Here is a 22,509-nt window from a genome sequence, read left to right on the forward strand (position 1 = left end):
CATAAAGAATCTGGTTACAGTGGCAACAATATAAAAAAAGCAATTAAAACAAACTATACATTAAAAACATTAAAACTTAAAAACTTAAAATTGTAAAATGACAAGTTAAAAATATCTAAATCAAGACAATGAATGTTAAAAAGTTTGTAAAATTTAAAAATACAAAAATTATCAACATAGTTCCGTCTGGTAAAAATATTTTTAAAAGAGGAATGACTCCTAAGAGTCCTACTTGGGACAGCAAGTTGTATCGTATTGACGATATCTGAGCGGTCAACTAAATTATGTAGGACCTTGTAGAAAAAAAGAAGACACAAAAGTTCACGGTGTGATTTAAGAGTGGAAACATTATAAATATTACATAAATAAGAGTAAGAATAAGTTAAAAAAAGTTGATTATTAATTCTATAACATAAGTAATAAACAAATTTGGATTGAACCTGCTCAAGAAGAATTTATTCAGAACTTATTGGAACGTTGATTTGAAGGATTGTTTTCCTTTTATATTCTGACTTAAAAATTTATGTTGTGTTTTTTGTCATAATGATTCAATGCAAAAAAAAAAGTAAAAAAAGAAAAGCAACGTTAAATTGCTCAAATTACAGATTACTGCAGACACGTATTTCGAGGTTACAAGAAACCCCTTTTTAATGCAAAAAAAGGCAGCTTATGCATGAAAAGACATCCGACAAAAATCGGATGTTTCGTCTATTTTATTTTGCATTAAAACGGGATTTCTTGTAACCCCAAAACACGTGTCTGCAGTAATCTGCAATTTAACGTTTTTTTCTCTTTTTTACGTTTCCAGCATATAGATATTTATTCAACTTGATTCAGTGCATTTTGAAAAACTTTATTCAACTTGCTGTCAACAAATGTAATAAATGTGGGTTGCAGATGGTTGGCTCAAATGTTTCTCCGTATTTGAATACAAGAAAATGCTTTTAAATTATTACGTTCATATAACACAAATTTTAAGTTGTAAACTTTATGTGTGTGTTACTTAAACTTTTTTCTGTTCCTGAAACTAATTATAACAGATGCATTAAAGTAGTTTTAGCTATTTATCTTTCATACGCAAAACATTAAATAAAATTTTGCGTTGAACCAAAAATGCCATAATGGCAAATAAAAAAGATTTGTGAATAAATAAAATGAAAAACATCCTACATAATGAAAAAAAATACGAGCTCTCAATAACACCAAGGTTAATTTAAAATCAGCAGATGATAAGATAGATTGTTATTAATTCAGAAAGTGAAATGCAGTAAAAAATTCCCCCCATTATTGAGCAATCACGATTGCTAATTGCTTTCACTTGATCGTCCTTGATGTCCGGTTCCTTTTTCAACCCCACCGCCATCTGCAGGCGCTACTCCTCTGGTCCTGAGCTCTGTCTTTCGGTAGCCGCTGCTCCTGGTCGGTGGCGTCCATGTCCAAGACACACGCACGCTCTTACACACTCACACACATGCCTTTACACACATGCACACAGGTCTACGCACACACACAAGCCTACACATACACAACTATACACACGTAACCGCCTAAGAGGAGGGGCAGGAACCGTTTCTAAAATCAAGCTAGTGGGGTAGTAACCAATGAGTAGGGTCCTGTCGCAACTCGTGATTGCGAAAAACATAATTTGAATTCAAGATTTCAGAATTCAAATTAATTTTGAAAATTCGGTTATTTTTTTTTTAGCTTATTCCTTTTATTAGTTAAGAAAAATAAATAAACTGTAAACTACTGTTTAATTAACTACTATTTAATTTAACACCTTGTTCTAAATGCATCATGTTTTTATTTTAGGTGCTGCCATAGCAGAAGACTTGCAATTTTTGAATTCACGTTTGGTTAAGAATGAAAGAAGTTTACATTTTTTATGTGCGCAGTTGAAAAATGCTTGTATTTCTTATAAGAGATATATTATTGAAAGGAAAGACACTTTTGAACATTTCTAAAATAAGATAACGAAATTTGGGAACAACATATGCTACTTGAAGTATTACTAGAATTTAAAGATTGAAGACTATTTTCTGAAGCAATTCATCAAAGCAAAAAGCTTGTCATCGGTACTGTTACAAAAGATCTAATAAAAATGATGTTTGCGTGTAAGCTGCTTTTGATAACGAATTATTTTACTGAACGTACTTTTTAGCAAAAAAAAAAAAACATTTTCTGCCGAATCATTTTGCTACATATGTCTTCCTGACCACCGTATGCTGCAATGTTTCGTCGGAAAAGGAAGAGACTGTTAAAACTTATTTTGACTGTATGTGCAGTAATGTTTTGTGCATGCATGCTACTAAGAACGTTCTTCACAACATTAGAGTTACAATCTTTCATTATCATTGCTGAAGATCCCGAAAAAAGCTCTGCAACAAGAGTAAATTTTTCCGGAAAAAATTCTCTAAAAGAAGCCAAGGTTTGTATTTTTTGCCTCAATATTTCAGTTGTATTAATCTCTCTAACTTTTTTTACCTTTTTTCATAAAGTTTTATTGAAAGTGTTGAAGAAAATTAGTAGTAACCCCTTTTTCTCGGAAAATAATAATAATATTTGATCTAATGATCAGTTATCAAATTAAGCATTAAGAGAATAAATTTTCAGATGTAAGCTAGCAATTACGTTTAAATAATAAAAAATAGGAGCATACTTTTGTCGAACTTCTACAGAAATAAGATTTTCATTTTAAATTTACTGAGTTTTGTCTTCTTTCTTCATTTTTATTATAAATATAATGTTACATATCACTAGAAACATTTTTGAAAATGTCTTCAATCTATAAATGTAAATTCTCAGTATCAGCAAAATACATTGGGTTCTGAAGTTTATATTGATGTTCTTTTTTTTTCCTTGGGAGGAAGCTGTTACTTTCTTGGGAAAAATGACTATAAAGAAGCCGAAACAGTTATTGATGCATTGCGTGTCTTTCTAGGAACCAGGAAAAGCATTGGTTGCGAATCATTTGCCTCAATTTTCACATCACACAAAATTGTTCAATCGCAAAATAATGAGAAATGCATAAGACTAAGCAAGCGTAATGCTTTTATTATATGCTAATAATATATGTTTTAAATGACGTAGTTGTTACCTCGCGTATGTTTCTCGTACAAATGAAATAGTTCAATATTTCTATCTAAAATACTAATACATATTTTTTTAACCTACAATGTTTAATATGAGTGTTCTGCAGATCAGTTCAAAAATTGCTACTTAAAAGAAATGGGTTGTTTTGATAGGGTTTTTTGGCACAAGAGCCTTAGTAGGCTATACTGCGCTAAACGATTGTTGAACTTAAAAAAAGCACTTAATGTATTGAAATTAACTTGCTCTTCAGTTAAATGTTTCTTCTAAATTCAATACTAAGGCCCACAAATAACTTATCTAAAAGGAAGAGAAGAAAATATTGCATTGAAGACAAAGAAACTGTATTTAACAAGCTCCATAAACTAAACGAGCCTATACTTTCCGCTACACAACATCGATTTTTCCAACGTAAGAAGTATAAATATCTCTCTGAATTTTCAAAGACTGAAAGTTGTTTCAAATAACGTGGGTGCGCCAAGTAATGCCATGTATATCAGTAAGGCCAATCTCCCATATTTCTAAGTGGGATAGTAAGAACACGAGACAACGTGGTTTTATGGCCATCAGAAAGTTTAACTGGTGATAAAGCATTATAAATATGCAGTTTCATATCAACAGGTAAAAGTGATGCAACCGTTTTTACAAAAGAGTCTTTTCAAAATTGCTTGAACTCATTTTACAGTAAATTTTGTTTCTTCATGGTTCAGTCTGGTTTACTAGATAAAAAAAGTTGTTAATTGTTTTAGAAATCAGAATTTATGTGGTTGACGAATACAAAAAGGAAAATATCGCTATGTACTGACGTTTTTTTTCCTGTGATTGGATAAAGCTGGAAAAGTAGAGTGTAGCTCAATAAGGCCATGTTTGGCTTTATTAGGAATACGGTATCTTTATTACGCAATCAAAATATCGGCTGGAGGATATGGTCTTGTGCTACATATGCTACACATATTTGCACGAACTGTGCTCAGAGTGACCAATAATCAAAAAATAACGACTTAATAGTGCCCCGAGTGTATCGATTGATCTTGCTTCTTTCCATTGAAGTAAAAATTGAATTTTTGACAATGTTTTTGAACTTATCAACTGTGGCTTAGTTTGTTTTTATACTGACAATAAAGAAGTTCTTTTTTTAGTTTGAAGTACTTTTTGGAATTATTTCAAAGTTTTCCTAGCACAAAATGTGTAGCCAATTGAATCATGAACGAGATATTAGGCGAACTTACTTAATACTTTTCTTATAACTGATAACGGATTTTTGAAAAACATTTTTTTTTCTTTTTTTTTTAAATAAAACTATTTTTAAATATAAAAACTGTTAGACGATATATGCTTAAGTAAATTTCAACTTTAAATGAACTTTTTATTAAAAACCTTTTCTTTTACTCGGGCACTTTTTCCTGACATTCAAGCGTACGACCGTTGGAGCAACAAATTGTAGGACTGAATTTCGAACTATTTCTGTCAGTTCAAAATTATGAGTCTCAAAAGTACAAATAAATAAACAAATGACGTAAAAACACTGTTTATCAACTACAAAGTGAGATAGTTTTTCAAGTTTGCCATGAGAAAAATGTCTTTAATCATAGTTAAAGTTTTAATTTTAAAAAATAGTAAAAATTTAAAGTGTATTCATATTAAAAAATCTTTTCAGCACTTTCTTTTTCGATAAGAAAAATATAAAAAACGCATCCAATCGAGTTCTTTTTCCCTCCCCGATGACAAACCATGAAAAGATTCCAGACAAACATAAAAAGAATATTGAAAGATAAAATAAAAACTATTCTTTTCAATAATTATGTACGCAATAAAATCATTTGCGCTTTGAGTTCACTTCACTTTGATTCTATCATTCAATCTCGAACTTGGGTCCATTGCATGTCTACGGGAAATTGCATTTCTTCCTCTTGTAAGAACTTTTTTGTTGGAACCAAAGCATTTAATAACATGTTCCAAATATCTTCATTGTTTCGGATAAGATTTTTTTTGGAAGGGGAATAGGTTTAAATTACTAATGTAGGCAAAAATGATTGAAATATTTTTTAAATGTTCAAAATATAACTGAAAAAAAACATTAAAAATGATTTCAGGAACATAATTCAAATAAATTTTTATTTGAAGTAAAAAACCAAACCCTGTGCCACGACAACACGTGAAGGCCAAAGCCTACTTTTCTCAACTAAGTTTTCCTGACCAGGGGCTCTGGGGTGCATGGGAGATATTCTGTTTAGGTGGTCAGCCTAACGTGGAACCCCCAGTTTTGGGTTCCCAAGTACGCTTGATACTCATTTTATCGACCAAGTGAATTGATGAACGGCTGAGTCAACCATGCCCAACCCGGGAATAGAACCCGGGCCTGTAGCGTGGGAGCGCTACCACTGAGTCACTGGGCTCAGGTGATTTGAAGTTAATCCACCTTTAAAATCTTCCATAGTTTCATTCAGGTTCTGTTTACATTTCACTGTATGTGCTAATGTGTAAATTTTTTGGGCATTAAAAATTAAACGAAACAGTGCTCAAATCTGAACATAAAAATGAAATGACATGACAGGCATCTTTAGAACTGAACAAAAACGTTTGTTGAATTAGATTAATTCTTCAAAAGTTTTTGTTTTTGGCGGGCAAGAAGAGAGGAGTACAGGCAGACCGACCAATAGACAAACTGACTCCCATATTTTCCTATCTTAATACATATATTTCATGTGTTCCGTTTTTCAATATTTATTTTATTTAATTATTTATTTTTAGTGACATTTTTACTATACGTAAAGCCTTTTTTCATGCTTTAAAAAAAATTACAGACAAGCGCTCCAGAAAGGACGATTTCACTCAACTAAGTACGTTGTACCTTTCCGCCAGGTTTATAGATGTGATTGAAAATATTTCTTTTTGCGACGAGTATTGTGTGTAGCTTTCTTGAAATCGAGAAATGTTTTTTTTAAATACACACGTTCGGAAATTTTGTTTTCCCTCTAAATTAAAAAATTCTATGTGCTTTCTTATTACCCGAAGGTGCCAGTGAGAAAGTCGTGGTTTGAACCAAGAAATGTCAGTATTCCTATTGGTCCAGGAGAACATGGGACTGCGTTTTCCTTACCACCTGGGTTAGACAGAACCAAAGACGAATTATACAAATCAAATGGATTTAACGCTCTAGTCAGCGATTTCATTGCTTTGAATAGAACACTTCCCGATATCAGACATCCAAGGTAAGTGCAGAGCAATGGTACTGATAATTTACTTAAATATGATTACCACTATTTAATGGATTTTTGGTTGTTTATAAAAAATGTTTGATCATTCACTTATCTGGTTTTCGAATACAGTAAAACTTGTTTAAGTTGATCACATACGGTGCAGTACTTTAGTGCTCAACTTAGAAAGGAGGTCAGCTTATGGAGGTTGATATATATGGTTAAAGGACAAATTTTGTACCTGACAAAAGCGGTCAACTTAGGCAGGCGGGGAACTAACAAGGGTGGTCAAATTAACAGGTTTTACTGTAGTGACAAATGAGGTCCTCTTTTTTTTTTTTTGGAGGAAGAAGGGGATGAGATTCAACTTTCATGTATGAATTTCAAACTTAAGCAAAATGAACCTGTCATAGTTAGTTAGCTAAGATGTTCATCACAAACAGAAAAGTCACCAAGTAAAAAACTAATTTGGGAATGCATCTTCTATTATTGAAAAATCCAAGATCATGCACAGTAAAAAAAAGGGTAAAACATATGGGGGAGTGTGACCCAAAGCGGGTAGACCTTCGTATGTCTCCGAATGTTGTGTCAGCGGCGATGCATACGTATGTTGTGTTTACCCGAACACCCCTGAGTTTTAATCAGTCCCATAGGGTTGCCATCCAAATTTTGCTTCAAAATAGTTGTTTTAGTAGCCTAAATTGTAAAAAAAGTCGCCTAAATAGTCTCCTCAGCACAATGATTAAGTTGCTTTTTTCACCCATTTAGTTGCTTTTTTCAATATCTTTTAACTATTTACTAACTCAAAAAATACTTAGTGTAACAAAATCACACAACAGAAAATCTTAAAACATAGCTATTTATAGTAAATGCAAAAAAAGAAAATAATCAAAACTTAATTTCTCAGATCTAACATGTGTTTTAACATCATTCAACATTTTTTACTGGAACTACTTCTTCAAAAAAGCAACTCTCAGAATAGTAATGAAGTTGATTTTTCCAATATTTTTTAAATACTTACAAATTCAAAAAATACATTGTGTCACACAATCAAAAGATGACTACCTATATTAACTACAAGAAAATAAAAACTTATTTTCCCAAACATAATATTTATTTTCCGAGATTAACTTGGTTCATTCAGCATTTTTAATGGTACTAATAATAAAAGAAAATTTAATGAAGATCTTTTTTTAAAAGTCAAGACAAAAAGGAATTATAAATCGAGTTTGAGTGTGATTAAAACAGAGATTTAAACGCCGTATGATTAAAAATCCTTCATTAAACACATTGATGACAAAATAGAAAATTTCGTTATTTTTTGATTTTTTTAGCTATATAAATATCAACTAAACTTGATTTTCTTTTGTTAACAATATGGTTTACATGAAATACACCGCGCCGGGCTGATGAGTGCTAATAAGCACGAAACTGCAGTCCTCGGTTGGAAATGACTGAGCTGGCGGTGTATTTCATGTATTTCTGCTTTAGCCCTGGCTAAAGGGCGGTAATTTACTGAATATGGTTTAGCTTTGTTTCTTTCCGTTCTACAGTTCTTTCTTTTTCTCGTAACTTCTCTGCACCTTCTATCATCCCCTGTGCTACTCTAATTTCTAAAAATCATTTTTCTTAATAGCTGATTTTAGTCGTTGATTTGCTAATTTTAATAGCGAATCTGAAGATTCTTGATTGGATTTCTTTTATTGAGCAGCTATTTTTGCTTTGTCTTCCAGTTGCTTAATTGATTGTGCTTTGCTCTTTGTTTCTTCTTCTCTCTGTTTCTCTTTTTCAATCATCTCTTCACATTCTTTGTTTTCTTTCAAAGTCTGCTCCTTCAACTTTCTTTGTTCTTCCAGATAATTTTCATATGACTTGTGTGCCCTCATATGCCAATTTTAAAAGTTCCTTTGTTATTTTTACCTCGCCTACATGTTGGTATTTCGTCAAAGCGTCTCCTATAATAAGTCTTTCATTAAGCATCTGCTCAGACATTTTTGACTTATCTTCAGCTAGGATTCTTTTTGAAATAGAGAATCCTCTCTCCACGTCTCCATTTCCATGAGACAAGCATAAGCTAACTTTGACAAGTTTATTAAGTAAAGGATATTTTAGTTGTCCAAGAAGAGTTTTCTTGTTTAGAGCATCTCTCCAAAAATGATCAACTCTTTCATGCTGATCATTAATAGATGGGGAAGAAAATTCTGATTGTAATACTTTCCACTCATCTTTCACAGATGCAGTATTGACATTTTCCCATGCATTTTAAATTTAAAATTGTCAATACATTTAAATGTTGATTTTTTTTTTCAATACTGATCGTTGATTTGTGTACTTCTAAGTCTAGTCTTTTTTAAAAATTAAGAACTGTGAACTAAAATGAGACAGTTTTTTCATACTACTATTTAAATGTAATAATTAAGCAGTAGCTATATATCGAAAGTAATTAATGTAATAGGTAAAATGGCTTTTGAAATAAGCAGAGTAAAAAACAAACTAGTACAGGGGAGCGGGGGGGGGGGGGCACATGTGAACATGGCACCATGACAACGTCAAACAAAACATCTTAAAAAATTCTTAAATAATGGCAGGGCCAGTTCTACTTCTTAGCCTAACTTTTAGGGCAAGGACCAGTTTATGTTCCTGTAGTGACAGTTTTTTTTTTTTTTTTTTTTTAGCAGATGCTGATGTAATGTTATCAGACTTCTACATGTGAAAACATATTTTAAATTACCTAATAAGCTAAACATAATTATTGCAAACCAATACATGAACATTCTAGTAACTTTATGACTGTTGTTAATTGTTAAATCAATTTTCATTTCATTTTTTTACATTTTATATCTTAGTGCTATTAGTGATCACTTGAAGCAGTTTCCAGCTAAAAGGAGTCAAATTTTCATTTTTATATGAATTTCTCCTAGAGTTCAATTTTTAGTTACGTTCATTTCTATGTGAACTTTAAAAAACAATAAAATTAAATTAGAGTAGCTTTGAAAATATTTATTTTGAGAATATATTTGAAGATAAACAAGTTTGCTAGTTTGAAATTTCGTTTTTTGTACGAAAATACGTAACTAATAACAACTTAAGAACAAAGTTTTAAAAAAATAAGAAATTATTGAAATAAAAAAAAAATTGCTTTAAGATAGCATAAGTTAAAATATCTAAGACCTTTTAAAATAGTTCAAACACTAACCGGATGCTAAAAGATTTCAATTTCGAACACGTCATGCAATTTTCGGCGAAGCACGTGTTCGACGCTAGAATGTTAACAAAGAACGACTTTATGTTTTTGCCGTACAAATTAGGATAACTTAAGTCAAAGCACTGGAGATCATTATTAATAATGCAATTTTATTACAGAAAACGGAAATTGAGCTTTAGGGGAAAAAAATCACAATGTGCATTATGTTTTTAGTTTTGGTTTCGCAGAACTTACGTTTTTTTTTCGGGTAAGATGGTGGGAGGCATATTAAAGTAATTTTATCCTTAAAAAAGAAAAAAAGATGATATTTTAACTTAAAAATTTGATTGATTTAAAAATTTTAAAATTTCCGAGAAAAATCGGGAAAAAAGTCTTTAAAAACCAAGACAAAAAGCGGCGATCTATCCCTGTTATAATATAAAGTAAATAATATTTTTTTAACATTTACTTGAATGTATTTATTTCACATCGGCTGCTATCAAAATCCTGGAACTACAATCCTTGATCTTTTTTAAACACACAAATAAGAAACTGCAATCCTTGGACTAACAGAAAACAATCTAAAAATAGTTTAACAGGAACAAAATAGCAGTGAATAAAGGGAAAGTTCAAAAGAAGATTCTTTTAGCTCAGATCATCTTTCTACCCCATCCCCCCTTTTTTTTTTACATTTGAATTCGACCTCAGTAGATCGACGCGTTCGCCGCGGCGAAACGCTATTGGCTGAAAACTGTATGATGCAATCTCCATAGTGTGTTGGAATGCAACTGATTGGCTCAAAATCGTTCTTCCTATTTCTTTTTCAATGAATTTCATAAAATATGAAAAAATAGTCGCTTTTTATTTCAAAAAGTCGCCGTTTTTTTTAAAAATAGTCTTTTTTGGCCTGTTTTTTGCTAAAAAAAGTCGCCATAGTCGCCTAAGGTAAGAAATAGTCGCAAAAGTCACCTTTTTAGTCACCAATGGCAACCCTAGTCCCAGTAAAGCAGCAGTGAAGCGGCATGGCGCAACCAGGCTTAAAATTTAAAAAAAAAGGTACATTTCTTTAAAAAAATGAAGTTTTTTAACTTGTGATTAATCGAAGACCAAATTTTTTTTTATCGCCAATAATATTACGTTTTTCTGACACCATGCACCTAAAAACTACGATGGTCAATTCGTTTTTTTTTTTCTTTTTTTTTTTTTTTAAATTAACGAATAACTAAAAATTAAGTTTAAGGTTATTTAAAGGTAAATTAATTTAAAGGTTAATTTCAAGGGTAAATTAAGTTAAAATTTAATTAAGTTTAAGGTTATAATTATTGAAATAAAAAACGTGTTTTGGGGCAAAGCGGGTCGGGCAAACCGGGTATAGGATTTCATCATGTATTTTTTTATAATTTCTTGTCACACGTGCTGACTTAGATTTTCGATTTCAATTGGATAAGTATAACTTCAAAAAGTTATTTTTTATGATGTCAATGAATTAGTCTATTAATTTAATCAGTTATTTCTTTATGTTTTAAAAACATATGTCTTGACTTTAAATTGGATAAGTATTGCACTTTATGTACTTTTTTTTATAATGACTGGTAGCTAGTCAATTAATTTAATAATTTATAACTTCATATTTGATTGGCAAATATATCAAATCACAATTAGTTAAGCTCACTCGCTTTGTGCCCCCTTGTAGGGCAAAGCGGGTTTTTCAAGTGTTTGTAATGTTTGATGATAAATAAAAGTATTGGGTTTGAAATAATACAAAAACCACTTTTTATTTTGAAGTTCAAGAACCCTGCTAGGAAATGAAACCGAAATTGTTTCGATAAAAATCCAAAAACTACAATTTTTGAGCAATCTTCGAAAACCTACCCGCTTTGGGCCACCCTCCCCTATGCTACCTACAACTATAATACTTTACTGGGAGATGCTTGATCCTAGGAAGTTTTCTGACTTTCAAATCGAACAAAGCTAAAAGTCTTCATTTTAAAGATTCAAGATTGTGTATCACAAATTGTTCCAACAGTACATCAACCCACAAAACTTTATCTCTAAACGTTATTTTCACTCTCTGTGGTAATAATTCAATCTACAGTTTTTTTCTCTTTATTTCCCAACATGTTCTTGATTACTCATCAAAAATATAAATATTAAAATAATTATAAAAGTTATAGAAAGAAACTGCTTTGATTTATGTGTTTATTTACTTTATTAATACTTATAGTTTTAATCCTTTATGAAATGTAGTACCTTATATTGAAGAAGAAAAGATTTCTTGAGATTGCCTGCATTGTTTTTTAAGTATGAAGTATGTTAGCAGTAAGCTTTTAGAGGATTTTTTCTTAATTAAAAACGCTTTTCTCTGCAAATATGTCTGAAAGGGACTTCCGTGCTAAATTATTTTTTTTCCAAAATGTTGCTGCTAGTAATGGAATGCACGCAACTTTAACGACTGTTTTTAAAGTTTTCAACTATGAGACAAAAAGTTAATTGCATGTTGTTCTGCAATTTTTACCTTTGTGAAAGTTTGTTAAAATGCGTATAAAAAGTATTGTCTAAGTCCCTAAGTAGATACAAAATTCTGAATTCCTGCGACAAAAATAATGCTTTTAAAGTAACGTGCTTCGAAAGAGAGAGAGAAAAATAAAATTAAAGAGGCTCCATCTAAACGAAGGCTACTACAACAGGAAAGAAAATAACCCACCTAAGCGCCCTTAGATCACGTATGTGTTCTTGATTCTTATGGTTTAGTTGCTTCATTCTTTTAAAGACTTTTTTTTTACTTTCGCCGTTTCATTTCCTTTAAAAGCCATATGATCGTCTTTCGACTTTGCTGAATGAGTGGCTTTTCTTTTAAAGCGACTTTTTTGAATGCGTATTCGACTCCCGTCTAGAATATTAAAGACGTGGGGTGTTTCTAAACGGTCTTCTTCGTGGATGAGCTTTGCATAAAAAGCGTATAACTTGGCGATTTTTTTTTACCTTAAGCTACTAGCTTATTGCAAAAATGCTGAATGTAGACTTTATTATCAGAAAGTGTATTTGAATTTAAAATTCAGTTTGCCCTCTATTAAGTATAATAGCATAAACCAAATTCGGGAAACAGTCTGGAACAAGTTTTATACGCTCGGTTTAAGTTAGTTCCGAGCGAGCAGTTTTTTTAATTTATTCAAGCAAACAGCAATTTGAATATCTATCTTGTTTTTATAGTAATGGTATAAAATGAATAAACATGACTTTGAAATGAAATAATAAGCAATGAGAAACTGAATAAAATAGTGCTCATGTAACTGAAATTTATTTTTCTGAATATTTTATGTGTCGACCATATTTTCCTGTGATGCTATAGGGAGTAATTTAAAATATCAATTTACCTGAAAGCTGACTGTGGCATCATGAATAAACCTTATTTGCGTCAGAAAAGGATATTTTGTTTCAGATATTTATTCCACTTACATTAAATCACATCACTTATTTTTCTTACAATTTTATGAAAAGTTCACTGAGTAAATAATTTAATATATTGACTTTGTAAAACGCATGCTTTAAAAAATTAATGAAATGGTTGCAAATCGTTTGAATCTAACAGTAAAATAAGAAATTAAAAAATTATACTTTTATTTCCAATAACAGTCTAAATTATTCGAAAAGAACCCCTAAAATTCAATAAATTCCCCCAAGAGCCAGACCCCCCACCCCGGCAATGAAGTACAAACCCTGTAAAATGAACCACCCAAAACATTTCAGCAATACAGTCTGCGCCATGACCCCCTTTCCTCCTCGTACTCCTGTTTTATGTCTGATTCAGTCATTTTTATGTACAAAAGAGAACCCTCATCATTGAAAAGGGTAAGATAATATTAATCTTTTACTAATTTGCTCAGAAGAAGATATATTTTTGTAAAACTAATTCCTGTGATCGAAAGTTTGCTAAATGTAAATATAAGGATTTTAGAAAACGAATTATACTTTAGAAAATCTTTACCAACTTTTCATCTGCACAGTTTACAATAGGATAATGAAACATACTATTTTCTACTTTTCTGAAATTTTGGCAGTGAGAAGCAAAGGTATATAAAAGAACTTTTTAAAGTTTTGAGATAAACGCATTTGAAGTTCAGATCCTTGGTAGGCTTTCGTTGAATTCATTTTCTAAATCGAGCTGTATAGCAGAACCTACCAAGGCTAATAGTACTATCCCTAGCACCAACGCAGAAGAGGGGTTCTCCTACCATCTGAACAGATTATCTCGAAATTTTTATTTTTGGCACCTCAATAATCAGACCTTAATAAATTATAACCAGCAGTAGCCTTAAAATTCCTCTCTCTCTCTCTCGATCTATCTCTCTACCTCTCTATCTCTATCTATCTCTCTCTCTTTTCTCTATCTCTCTCTCTTTTTCTCTATCTCTCTCTCTTTTTCTCACTCTATCTCTCTATCCCTCTCTCTTTATCTCTCTTTCTCTCCCTATCTATTTCTCTCTCTCTCTCTCTCTCTTTCTAACTATATAAGCTAACTTTTCTACGGTCTATAAGCTGTCTTGTCCGAGTTGACTTTGTTTTCATGAAGCACATGATCAGCTACTGTCCTGGATACTTAAAAAAAATTTTTCCCGTCCAGCAAACATTGCTCATGCTCACTCAATTTACGTTTCACCATCATTGGAGCTTTTAAGTCTCTAGAACAATTGTTTGTAAAACAACTCTTTTATTACATTGCGTGGATTCCAAACTCACAATGCTTTAAAACATTTATCTTTTTGAGATTAATGACTTATATTTATTTACATATTGCTCGCGAGGCAATTAAGTTTTGACGATAAATTTAAATGCTACAATCCTCTTGAAGCAGGCTTTGTGTAATTGTTCCGTAAAAATAGAAGAAACTATCAGCACGTAATACTGTTACTGGTTTCTAATAAGCACAGGGCTGAAATAAACCCAACATCTCCAATAATGTCAGGCCTGATTATGATTATCTATACAAAATAAACGAGAAATTATTCATTTATAAGTTAGAAAAATATGATTATTTCATAAGAAATTTTATTCATGCAATATTTCATTTAATGAAATGCATTATGTTATGTATTACCTTGCTTTTAAGTTTCAAAATTTGATTTAAAACAATGACTAACAAAATTCATCTTCAATGATATTTGTTTTACATACAAAGTGATAATCCGTTGCAAATTTGAAATTAAGCAAAAAACATTTCTGTAAATAAAATAATTTTTCAAGAATGTTTGTTGGAGCCCCGCTGCTTTGAACTCCCGAATGACAACTCCCTCCCCCAAACTCAAATAATTTTCAATCACTGAAAAAATATTTTATTGAATCTCAATAATAGTTCTTTTGAGACATCACTTTAACTTTGTGCTTTCTTTACATATTTTTCAGCTGTAAATCTAAGGAATACCTCTCAAAATTACCGAAAGTTAGCATAGTAATCCCTTTTCATAATGAACATTGGACTGCCCTTCTTAGAACTGTTACGAGCATAGTGAACAGGTCACCTGATGAACTGATAGAAGAAATAATTTTAGTGGATGATTTTAGCAATAAAGGTAAGAAAAGTAACCACCTAATATTGAAACATATTTTTATGTATTGCCTTCAGAGATAAGCAGAAGACATTAAAATTTTGGTGAACTTGGGGTAAAGTGAGATAAAGGAGCAGAGGAAAATGATAAAATAGTATACTTTGTCTGCAGTTCTACCTATTTGGTAATATTTTAATTATAAAATTGCATGTGTAGCTGATTCCAGCTAGATAGCAGTCACCTCTAAAGACTGAACTGTATGATAAGAAAAAAAAATCCAATATTGACTGCTCATTGTATAATATTGTTGAGCTGGTCTGAAATATTTCTTGTTATTGTACATTTTAAAATGTCTTCTTCAAATAATGCAAATATTAGCTACGTCCTACTGCTCTTCAGAACAGTATTTTTTTAAAGGATTATTTTTATTTCAATTTATATAAACATTTGTTATGCACATCATGATTGTTGCCGTTTGTTTGCGAACAAATATATCTCGAAACTGATTAAAAATAATAAAAGCCAGATTTGCTAAAATCAAGCATTGAAGAAACAAGTTTTCTTCGTGAAGCTTCGTTGTTTGTTTACAATTTTGCAAAAAACATGTATAATCGGTTTTCTTAGTTTGCCGAACACCAACAATAGTGTGAGATGGACTATACATGCGCAAAGTGAATGGGACGACGTGAAATATTTTATTTCACTTTGATCCTACAGTTTACTAGTGTAAAATATTTTTGTCATAATAACAATAAAACAGAAAAATATTAAGAGATCCTGCATAACAACTTTTCTTAAGAAGATGAAGTTTCACTTCGTACTGGACAAGTTAAATTTTGCGAAATTAATAATTGCAATTTTCTCTTAATTGACTGTTTTCAAAGAAATTTACAAGAAATAGCAAACACTTTGTTATTTAAAAATATTTTTTAAATATTTCAATAGTTCATTTAAAGAAAACTTTTGTTTCTTTCTTTTTTCATTTTAAAGGTTACAATTTCCTATTAATACTTTATAGTATTAATATTCAGGAGAAAAAAACATCAAAAATAAGATTTCAAGAAAAGTACTGTTATAAAATTCACTGCTCTCTCCTGGGCTGTGAAATGTTTTCTATGCAGAACATTTTTCAGCATCCACTAAGATGATATTAATGATAATTTAATTGATATTAATAATATCTTCTGCTGTCTTTAAGTTTGCTAAAAATGTGTCACAATATTTTTTCTATAAAATTCGTTTAATCGAGTGATTCCAATGATTTCAGCTCAACTAAAAACGCCTCTTGATCAATATGTGGCACAACATTTTTCAAAAGTGAAAATCATTCGAGCTTCAAAGAGGGAAGGTTTAATAAGAGCGAGACTACTTGGTGCAAAAGCAGCTAAAAGTGAAGTTCTTTTGTTCCTTGATTCTCACACAGAAGCCAATGTCAATTGGTTGCCCCCTTTACTTGGTAAGTTTCAATTTTGAATGATAATAAAGTAATCTATGACACAATGCTAGAAAACTTCGCAATGTGATTTCTTTTCATTTTTAACGCTTATAAAAATACAATAACTAGGTTTTAGTTAAAAATCTAGTTAATACAAATTGCAAAATAAAATACACAGTACTAAAGGTAATAAAAAAAAACATTTTTTTCATTACCTTTTTTTAATTTTTGGAGCAAATTCATTAAAATTGTTACGATTTTATCTGTTTTATCCGTGTTCAAATATCAGATTCTGAATCATTATTTACGAAAAGGCTCTCAGTAAATATATTTTATTGTAAAAAAAAAACTTTGAGTATCTTCCGCTAAAATCAAACGCAATACTTATTGTAAAATAAGATACAACAACGTTTTATCTCACAAAACTTGCAAATTACTGTTGACACGTGTTGCGGGGTTTCAAGAAATTCCTTTTGAATGCAACGAACAGTGAGCTTCAAGGTGAATACTCATCCGAGAAAAGCGACTTTTAGGATGAAAAGTCATTCGCTTTTTTCGGATGACTTTTATTCCTAAAGCTCACACTTCATTGCATTGAAAACAAGGTTCCTTGAAACCTCGAAACGCGTGTCTGCAGTAATCTGCCAATTCCGTGCTATAAAACGTGTTAAATCCGTATTTACTTTTCTGGTATTTATTCAATTCTTCCAATACTTTATTGATTGGTATCTTTGGCATTTTTGCAGAAATATTTGTACACCAAATCTTTCCCACTCGCATAACAGTGAATCCCCTCACTTGTCACTAAATAATAGACGTGATAGAGCTGCACCGGCACCGAGTGAAAAGCGAGGGATTGATATTTCGTCAAATGATACATAGTTGACTGTAAATTAATGCAGCAGCATTTGGATGACATTCATAAGAAAAAAAAAATTAATTTCTATTTCATTGCCATGACATTTTTTGCATCTTTACTTCACTGTAAAAACAATTTAGAAACGTTCTTGGAAAATAATGGGCAGCTGATGTGCCTAATTTCTGCCAGTAACATAACTTGAAAAAACCGGGAAGGTTTTCCTCTTAAATTCAGTTACCTTCCTGAAATGATCCTGGAAGGCTCCTAAAAAATTCAGAAATCTTCCCGTTTAAAGCCAGTCGTGTTTCTGGTATTGTAGAGCAAACTTTTGTAGTTTTAATATAATTGCTTGCCACCTTCCTGAATTATCACGGAAGTTTCAAAAGCAGCATTACAAACATGGCCTAAAGCTAAGTCAGAATTGCAAGCAAGTATCAAGAGCTGTGTTCACCTGCAATTCTTGCAAACCTACGTAGTCCATGGACTTATTCGCTCCCTTTGGTAGCTTAATCAGTCAAGATGTGCCGCAATCGAACCGAAGCCGATACACTTTATAAATAGGCTCAGCCAATCTTTAAACTGGGAGCTAAAAATATTCTTCACAATAGTGAAAAGTCTGCATTCGTGAAACTTGTAGGAATTCAGGAAACGTTTTGACAGTGATATTTGATTTTTCCAGGAAGTGGATGAAAACTGTTGAAATCCCGAAACGTTACATGGAAATACTCAGTAACGTTTCGGAATTTTTTTAGTGTTCTGTAACACTTGTCATTATGTATTTTCAGATCCTATTGCGAAAGACAGAACGTACGTAACTTGTCCCTTCATAGATGTAATTGATTTTGAAACGTTGTCTTATCGGGCCCAAGATGAAGGAGCTAGAGGCGCGTTTGATTGGGAATTGTACTATAAACGTTTGCCTCTTTTGCCAGAAGATCTGAAGAATACAGCAGAACCATTCAGGTAGGACAATTGCGAATTTCTTCATTATCCCCTGATTTTTTTTTTATTTTTTATTTATTTACATTACAAATCAATCGGTCACCCGAGGGATATATTGTCATTGCGGACACAAATTCGGTTTATCGAACATAAATTTTAAATACTCCGATGGTACTATAACTTTTATTCTTACTCTAGCTTTCTTATTCTTAAAGATTGTAAAGTAGCAGGGCTTGGTAATAAGAATTTTGTGCTATAAGGTTTCTTAGTTTTAACCTATTAACGGGATTTTTATTTATCTATTTATTTATTTTTATTTTTAAGAATTTAGTATTTTGGTGCTTTAGCCCGACAGCTATGCTCATGCTTAAAAGATCTGCCCTTGGCATTTTGCACAAATAATGCTTAACTGATTATTGTTTAAAAAATGTTTTGAGACGATCTGATTAAATTCATGTTTCTAGTGTTTGACCTAATTTTATGTGGTCACACACACACACAAAAGCTTTGCTAGATCAGAGGTTAGAAAAGAGAAATTCCTCTGCTCCTATCACTAAGGGATTATGTGAGTTCGGATACTTTTCCTGGCTTTGATATTAAAATTTAGTTCCTTAAACTCCATAAAAGCTATTTCGAATTCCAGAATCAACTGCTTTCAACATAGTCAACAAGTTTAATGATGGTAAAAGAAAAAATATCAGTAATAGTATCGGGAGCATTCCATCAGGATGGCATCGTTCCTTTCTTACACATCGACGAGATCATAAAAAAAATGCTCATAAAAACAATTCGAAAGGTTCATAAAAAGATGCCTCCTATATGGATATTTCAACAGGATAATGATCCCAAGCACACTTCCAAATTGTGACAAATTGGAAGAGCTTCAAATTTTGGACTGACTGCGAGTAAGTCACATGTGACCTTAGTCCATTTAACAACTTTAGAAACACATCGGAAGAAACGTCGGGACTTGGAAGAATTTTTTAAAGTCAGCACTCCTTCAAGATCAGACTGGGCAAAAATATGTGTCCAGCTTAGAACGCCTTGTTAGTTGTATGCCCAGACGATAAGCTGCAGTCCTCAAAGTTAAGGGATATGTAACTAAATACTGAATATTGCTGTATTGCGCTTGATTAAGACGACTAATTTCATGAAAATCCTGAAGAACTGAACGATCTCAAACCTTTTTCTGAGTACTTTTGTGAATTTAGGAATTTTTAATGCATAAATCAATTATTATAACGGTGCATTTTAGCAGTTTTAAAAGGGTTATAAATTAGTAATATATTTCCTAAAGAAATTTTGCTTACAGCAAAATTTAGGACAAAAAAGCATATCATCTCAAACCTTTTGCAAGCTATTATATATGTTCTTTCTAAGTTAAATTTTTGTCTTTGTGTCACAAAAGGTAAGGAAATTGTTTGTACTCTTCAAAAAGAGCTATTTTCTTGTTAAAAAATGGGGGTGGGGGGTTAGGGGAGGTATTACGGATTACAATACAGTCATTTATGGATTTTAACCATTTTTTCTCTCTAAACACAGGAAAACTACTTACAATCGATACATATCAAAACTATACCAAAGCATTCTTCCATTCTGCCATCTTTCTATCCAGGTTTTTCCTATTCTCGATATCAAAGAGTTTTTAAATCATTTTTTTATATCATCTAGTGTCGGTCTTTTATGAGTCCCAAAGCCCATTAAAATGTAATTAAACAGTACGAGTAATCAAATTAACTTTGCTTTCAGAAGTACAAAAAGATTACTGTTTTTTTATGTTGATGCATTTTTTTTCAGCATTCATAAAAAGTATAGTTTTACAAGCAGTAAAAATAATTCTCCAAAACAAGTCACTTACTTTTTCGAGAATATGTTGAATAAAACCGTAATTCTTAAAGAACTAGCTTCTATGCTGTGGCAATAAAATATTTATTGAACCAAAACGTCTACGCAGAAAATATCAACCAATATCGAAATATACTTCCATTAGTTTTGAGATCTATTCCGAAAACAGAAATTTTATTCTTTAGGTGTGAAAACAGCATTAATCATCAAATATACATACTCCAGAAACCTCCAAAAGAATTCGGAGATATATCACAAAATTTAATATGATTCAGCCTGTCAGATACAGTCCACAAAAAGCAGAGCAAAATGTCAGTACGTTTAGTTCAAACCAAAGAAAGTTCAGTTGAAGCAGAAGAAAAATTCTTTGCTTCCAATTTTGTTTTTCTTGCTGGGGAAGAAGCTAGATAAAAAAGAATGCGAGAGGATCAAAATGATGTGAGCATCAGCTGTTTTATTTTTATGTCTGCTTCGTTCGATTATTTAGAGCTGCATTTTAGTACAATTTATTATCAGTACTTGAAATGTAAAACTCAATAAAAAAAATTTCATGATCAGTATTCACCTTTAAATCGGCTATTAAAATGTTGCACAAGATTTTTATTCTAATCTAGACTAAACTGTATTATTAACAGCCAAAATTCTTGCATTAATCAATTCAGACACTCTGGTGGACCAAAAAATGGATAAGTTTCAACCATCAACTTCTAATGGCAAAAAAAGTTGTGTGTTGGCAATACGGGGGGGGGGGGGTTAAAATAAATAAACATAAACGTTCTAGATGAGCTTGAAATTTTGAGAGAAAAAAAAAGTTTAAAAAAAGGTTAAATTTCAAAATGTTTATAAAGATACAAATGACTTTTTTTTTTCCTTAATATCACTCAAACGCTTTCTTCAAACACTGTTTTCATACAACTAAAAGTTTACTTACATTCTTTTTAGTTTTAGTTCGCGCATAAACCGCAAAAGTTTCGTGAAATTAACCAAAAACTCGAGTCTTTAAGATTTTTCAGCACATTCCAATATTTCCTTCTTCACAGTCCAGTTTTCACAATAAATATCTACTGTGAAGCTCTTTGCTTTAAATGCAATTATATTTTGTTACATAAAAAATACAGATCGCACCACGAGCCAAAAATGATATTTATTTACAAGATTTATCTATGCAATATATTTATATTGGCAATTACTATAGGGTTTTAAACAAGTTTGTACGCTTGTATCAAAGTTTGAACGTTGACTTATAACTAAGTTTTATTTTGGCTTCAAGTCAAGAGTTTCAAGCTGTTCTTCTGTAAAATGCAGTGTGTAAAGCATGTTTTCTTAGCCTGGGGCTCAACGTTGCTACTTGTCAATCGCTTCAACGCCGTTTATGGCTTTTCAATACGCTGATTAATTTGCGCAAGGAAAAAAGGGGTTTTGCCATTCGAAATTCCTTCATTGTAACCGTAACAATGAGCACGGCGTTGTTTAAAATCATCACAATCTCGAGTGCATCAAAAATTTTGGCTTGATTGGCTCAGTAGACAGGCCGCTAGGGCTTCGCACCAGTGGCGCAACCAATGGGGAGATGGCACCGGTGTCGTCGTCCCCCCCCCCCACCCGACGGCTGAGTATAATATTTTTCAAAAACATTCCTTTTTATTAAAGAAAGGGAAAGAACGAAGTAATTTTAATAAGAAAAAAAGAATGTTGGGAAAAAATCTAATTTGCTTTGAAAAGAACCTTAAAATAAAAATTTTCAATAGTTGCGGATTATTAATCAGTACGTTCCCTACCTCCTATTCCTCCCCCCCCCCCTTTTTTTAGTTTTCCTATGTGGGTCTAAAAATAAGAAAGTCTTCAAAATGCTACGCTTCGGAAGCCCTATCCCCCCCCCCCCCCTCCAAAACGGAACGCCTCAAATCTCATTTTTAGGACTTCAATTCCGAAATATTTCTAGGGGAGAACTACCAAGCACCTCGCTTTCTAACAACATCGAAAATCGTTACAATTGCTTTTTTGGAGCTTCAATTTTGAAAATTTGCTGAACCCCTAACGGTACCATAAAGCATGGTCTACAGTGGCGTTTTTGAGAGTTCAATTGGGAAAACTGTTCGGTTAAAGGCTCGAATGCTCCTGTACGAAATCTAAAAATAAAAAACTACAATTTAGAAAAATTTAAGGTGGAGAGAGTTTTAATCCTACCACCTATAATCACTGAATATCGCGTAAGAACTTCGTTTTAGGACATCAATTCCGAAATATTTTTTGGAAGAGCCCGTAACATCATCAAAGTTTGTCTGTAACTGCGTTTTGGGAACTTGAATTTCGAAAAATTCGAGGGGTGATGAATTTAGTTCTATATTTCAAAAAAAATCGATCGGGGGCAGCCCCAAAAAGTACCATTCCTTACTCTAACATCAAAACATTAC

The 22,509-nt window shown here is 31.9% G+C and overlaps 1 protein-coding gene across 1 annotated transcript; it reads left to right on the top strand.

Moving 5' to 3' along the window:
- The first annotated feature begins 2,219 nt into the window (after positions 1 to 2,219).
- LOC129231648 (N-acetylgalactosaminyltransferase 6-like) lies at positions 2,220 to 20,506 on the top strand. The gene is made up of 6 exons (XM_054866012.1): positions 2,220 to 2,428; positions 6,106 to 6,302; positions 14,872 to 15,038; positions 16,282 to 16,470; positions 18,094 to 18,271; positions 20,371 to 20,506. Exons 1-6 carry the CDS (start codon positions 2,231 to 2,233, stop codon positions 20,504 to 20,506), a joined length of 1,065 nt encoding a protein of 354 aa, XP_054721987.1. The 5' UTR covers positions 2,220 to 2,230.
- Positions 20,507 to 22,509: the final 2,003 nt, after the last annotated feature.

This window comes from Uloborus diversus, chromosome 10, assembly GCF_026930045.1.
Source record: "Uloborus diversus isolate 005 chromosome 10, Udiv.v.3.1, whole genome shotgun sequence".
NCBI classification, from domain to species: Eukaryota; Metazoa; Arthropoda; class Arachnida; order Araneae; family Uloboridae; genus Uloborus; species Uloborus diversus.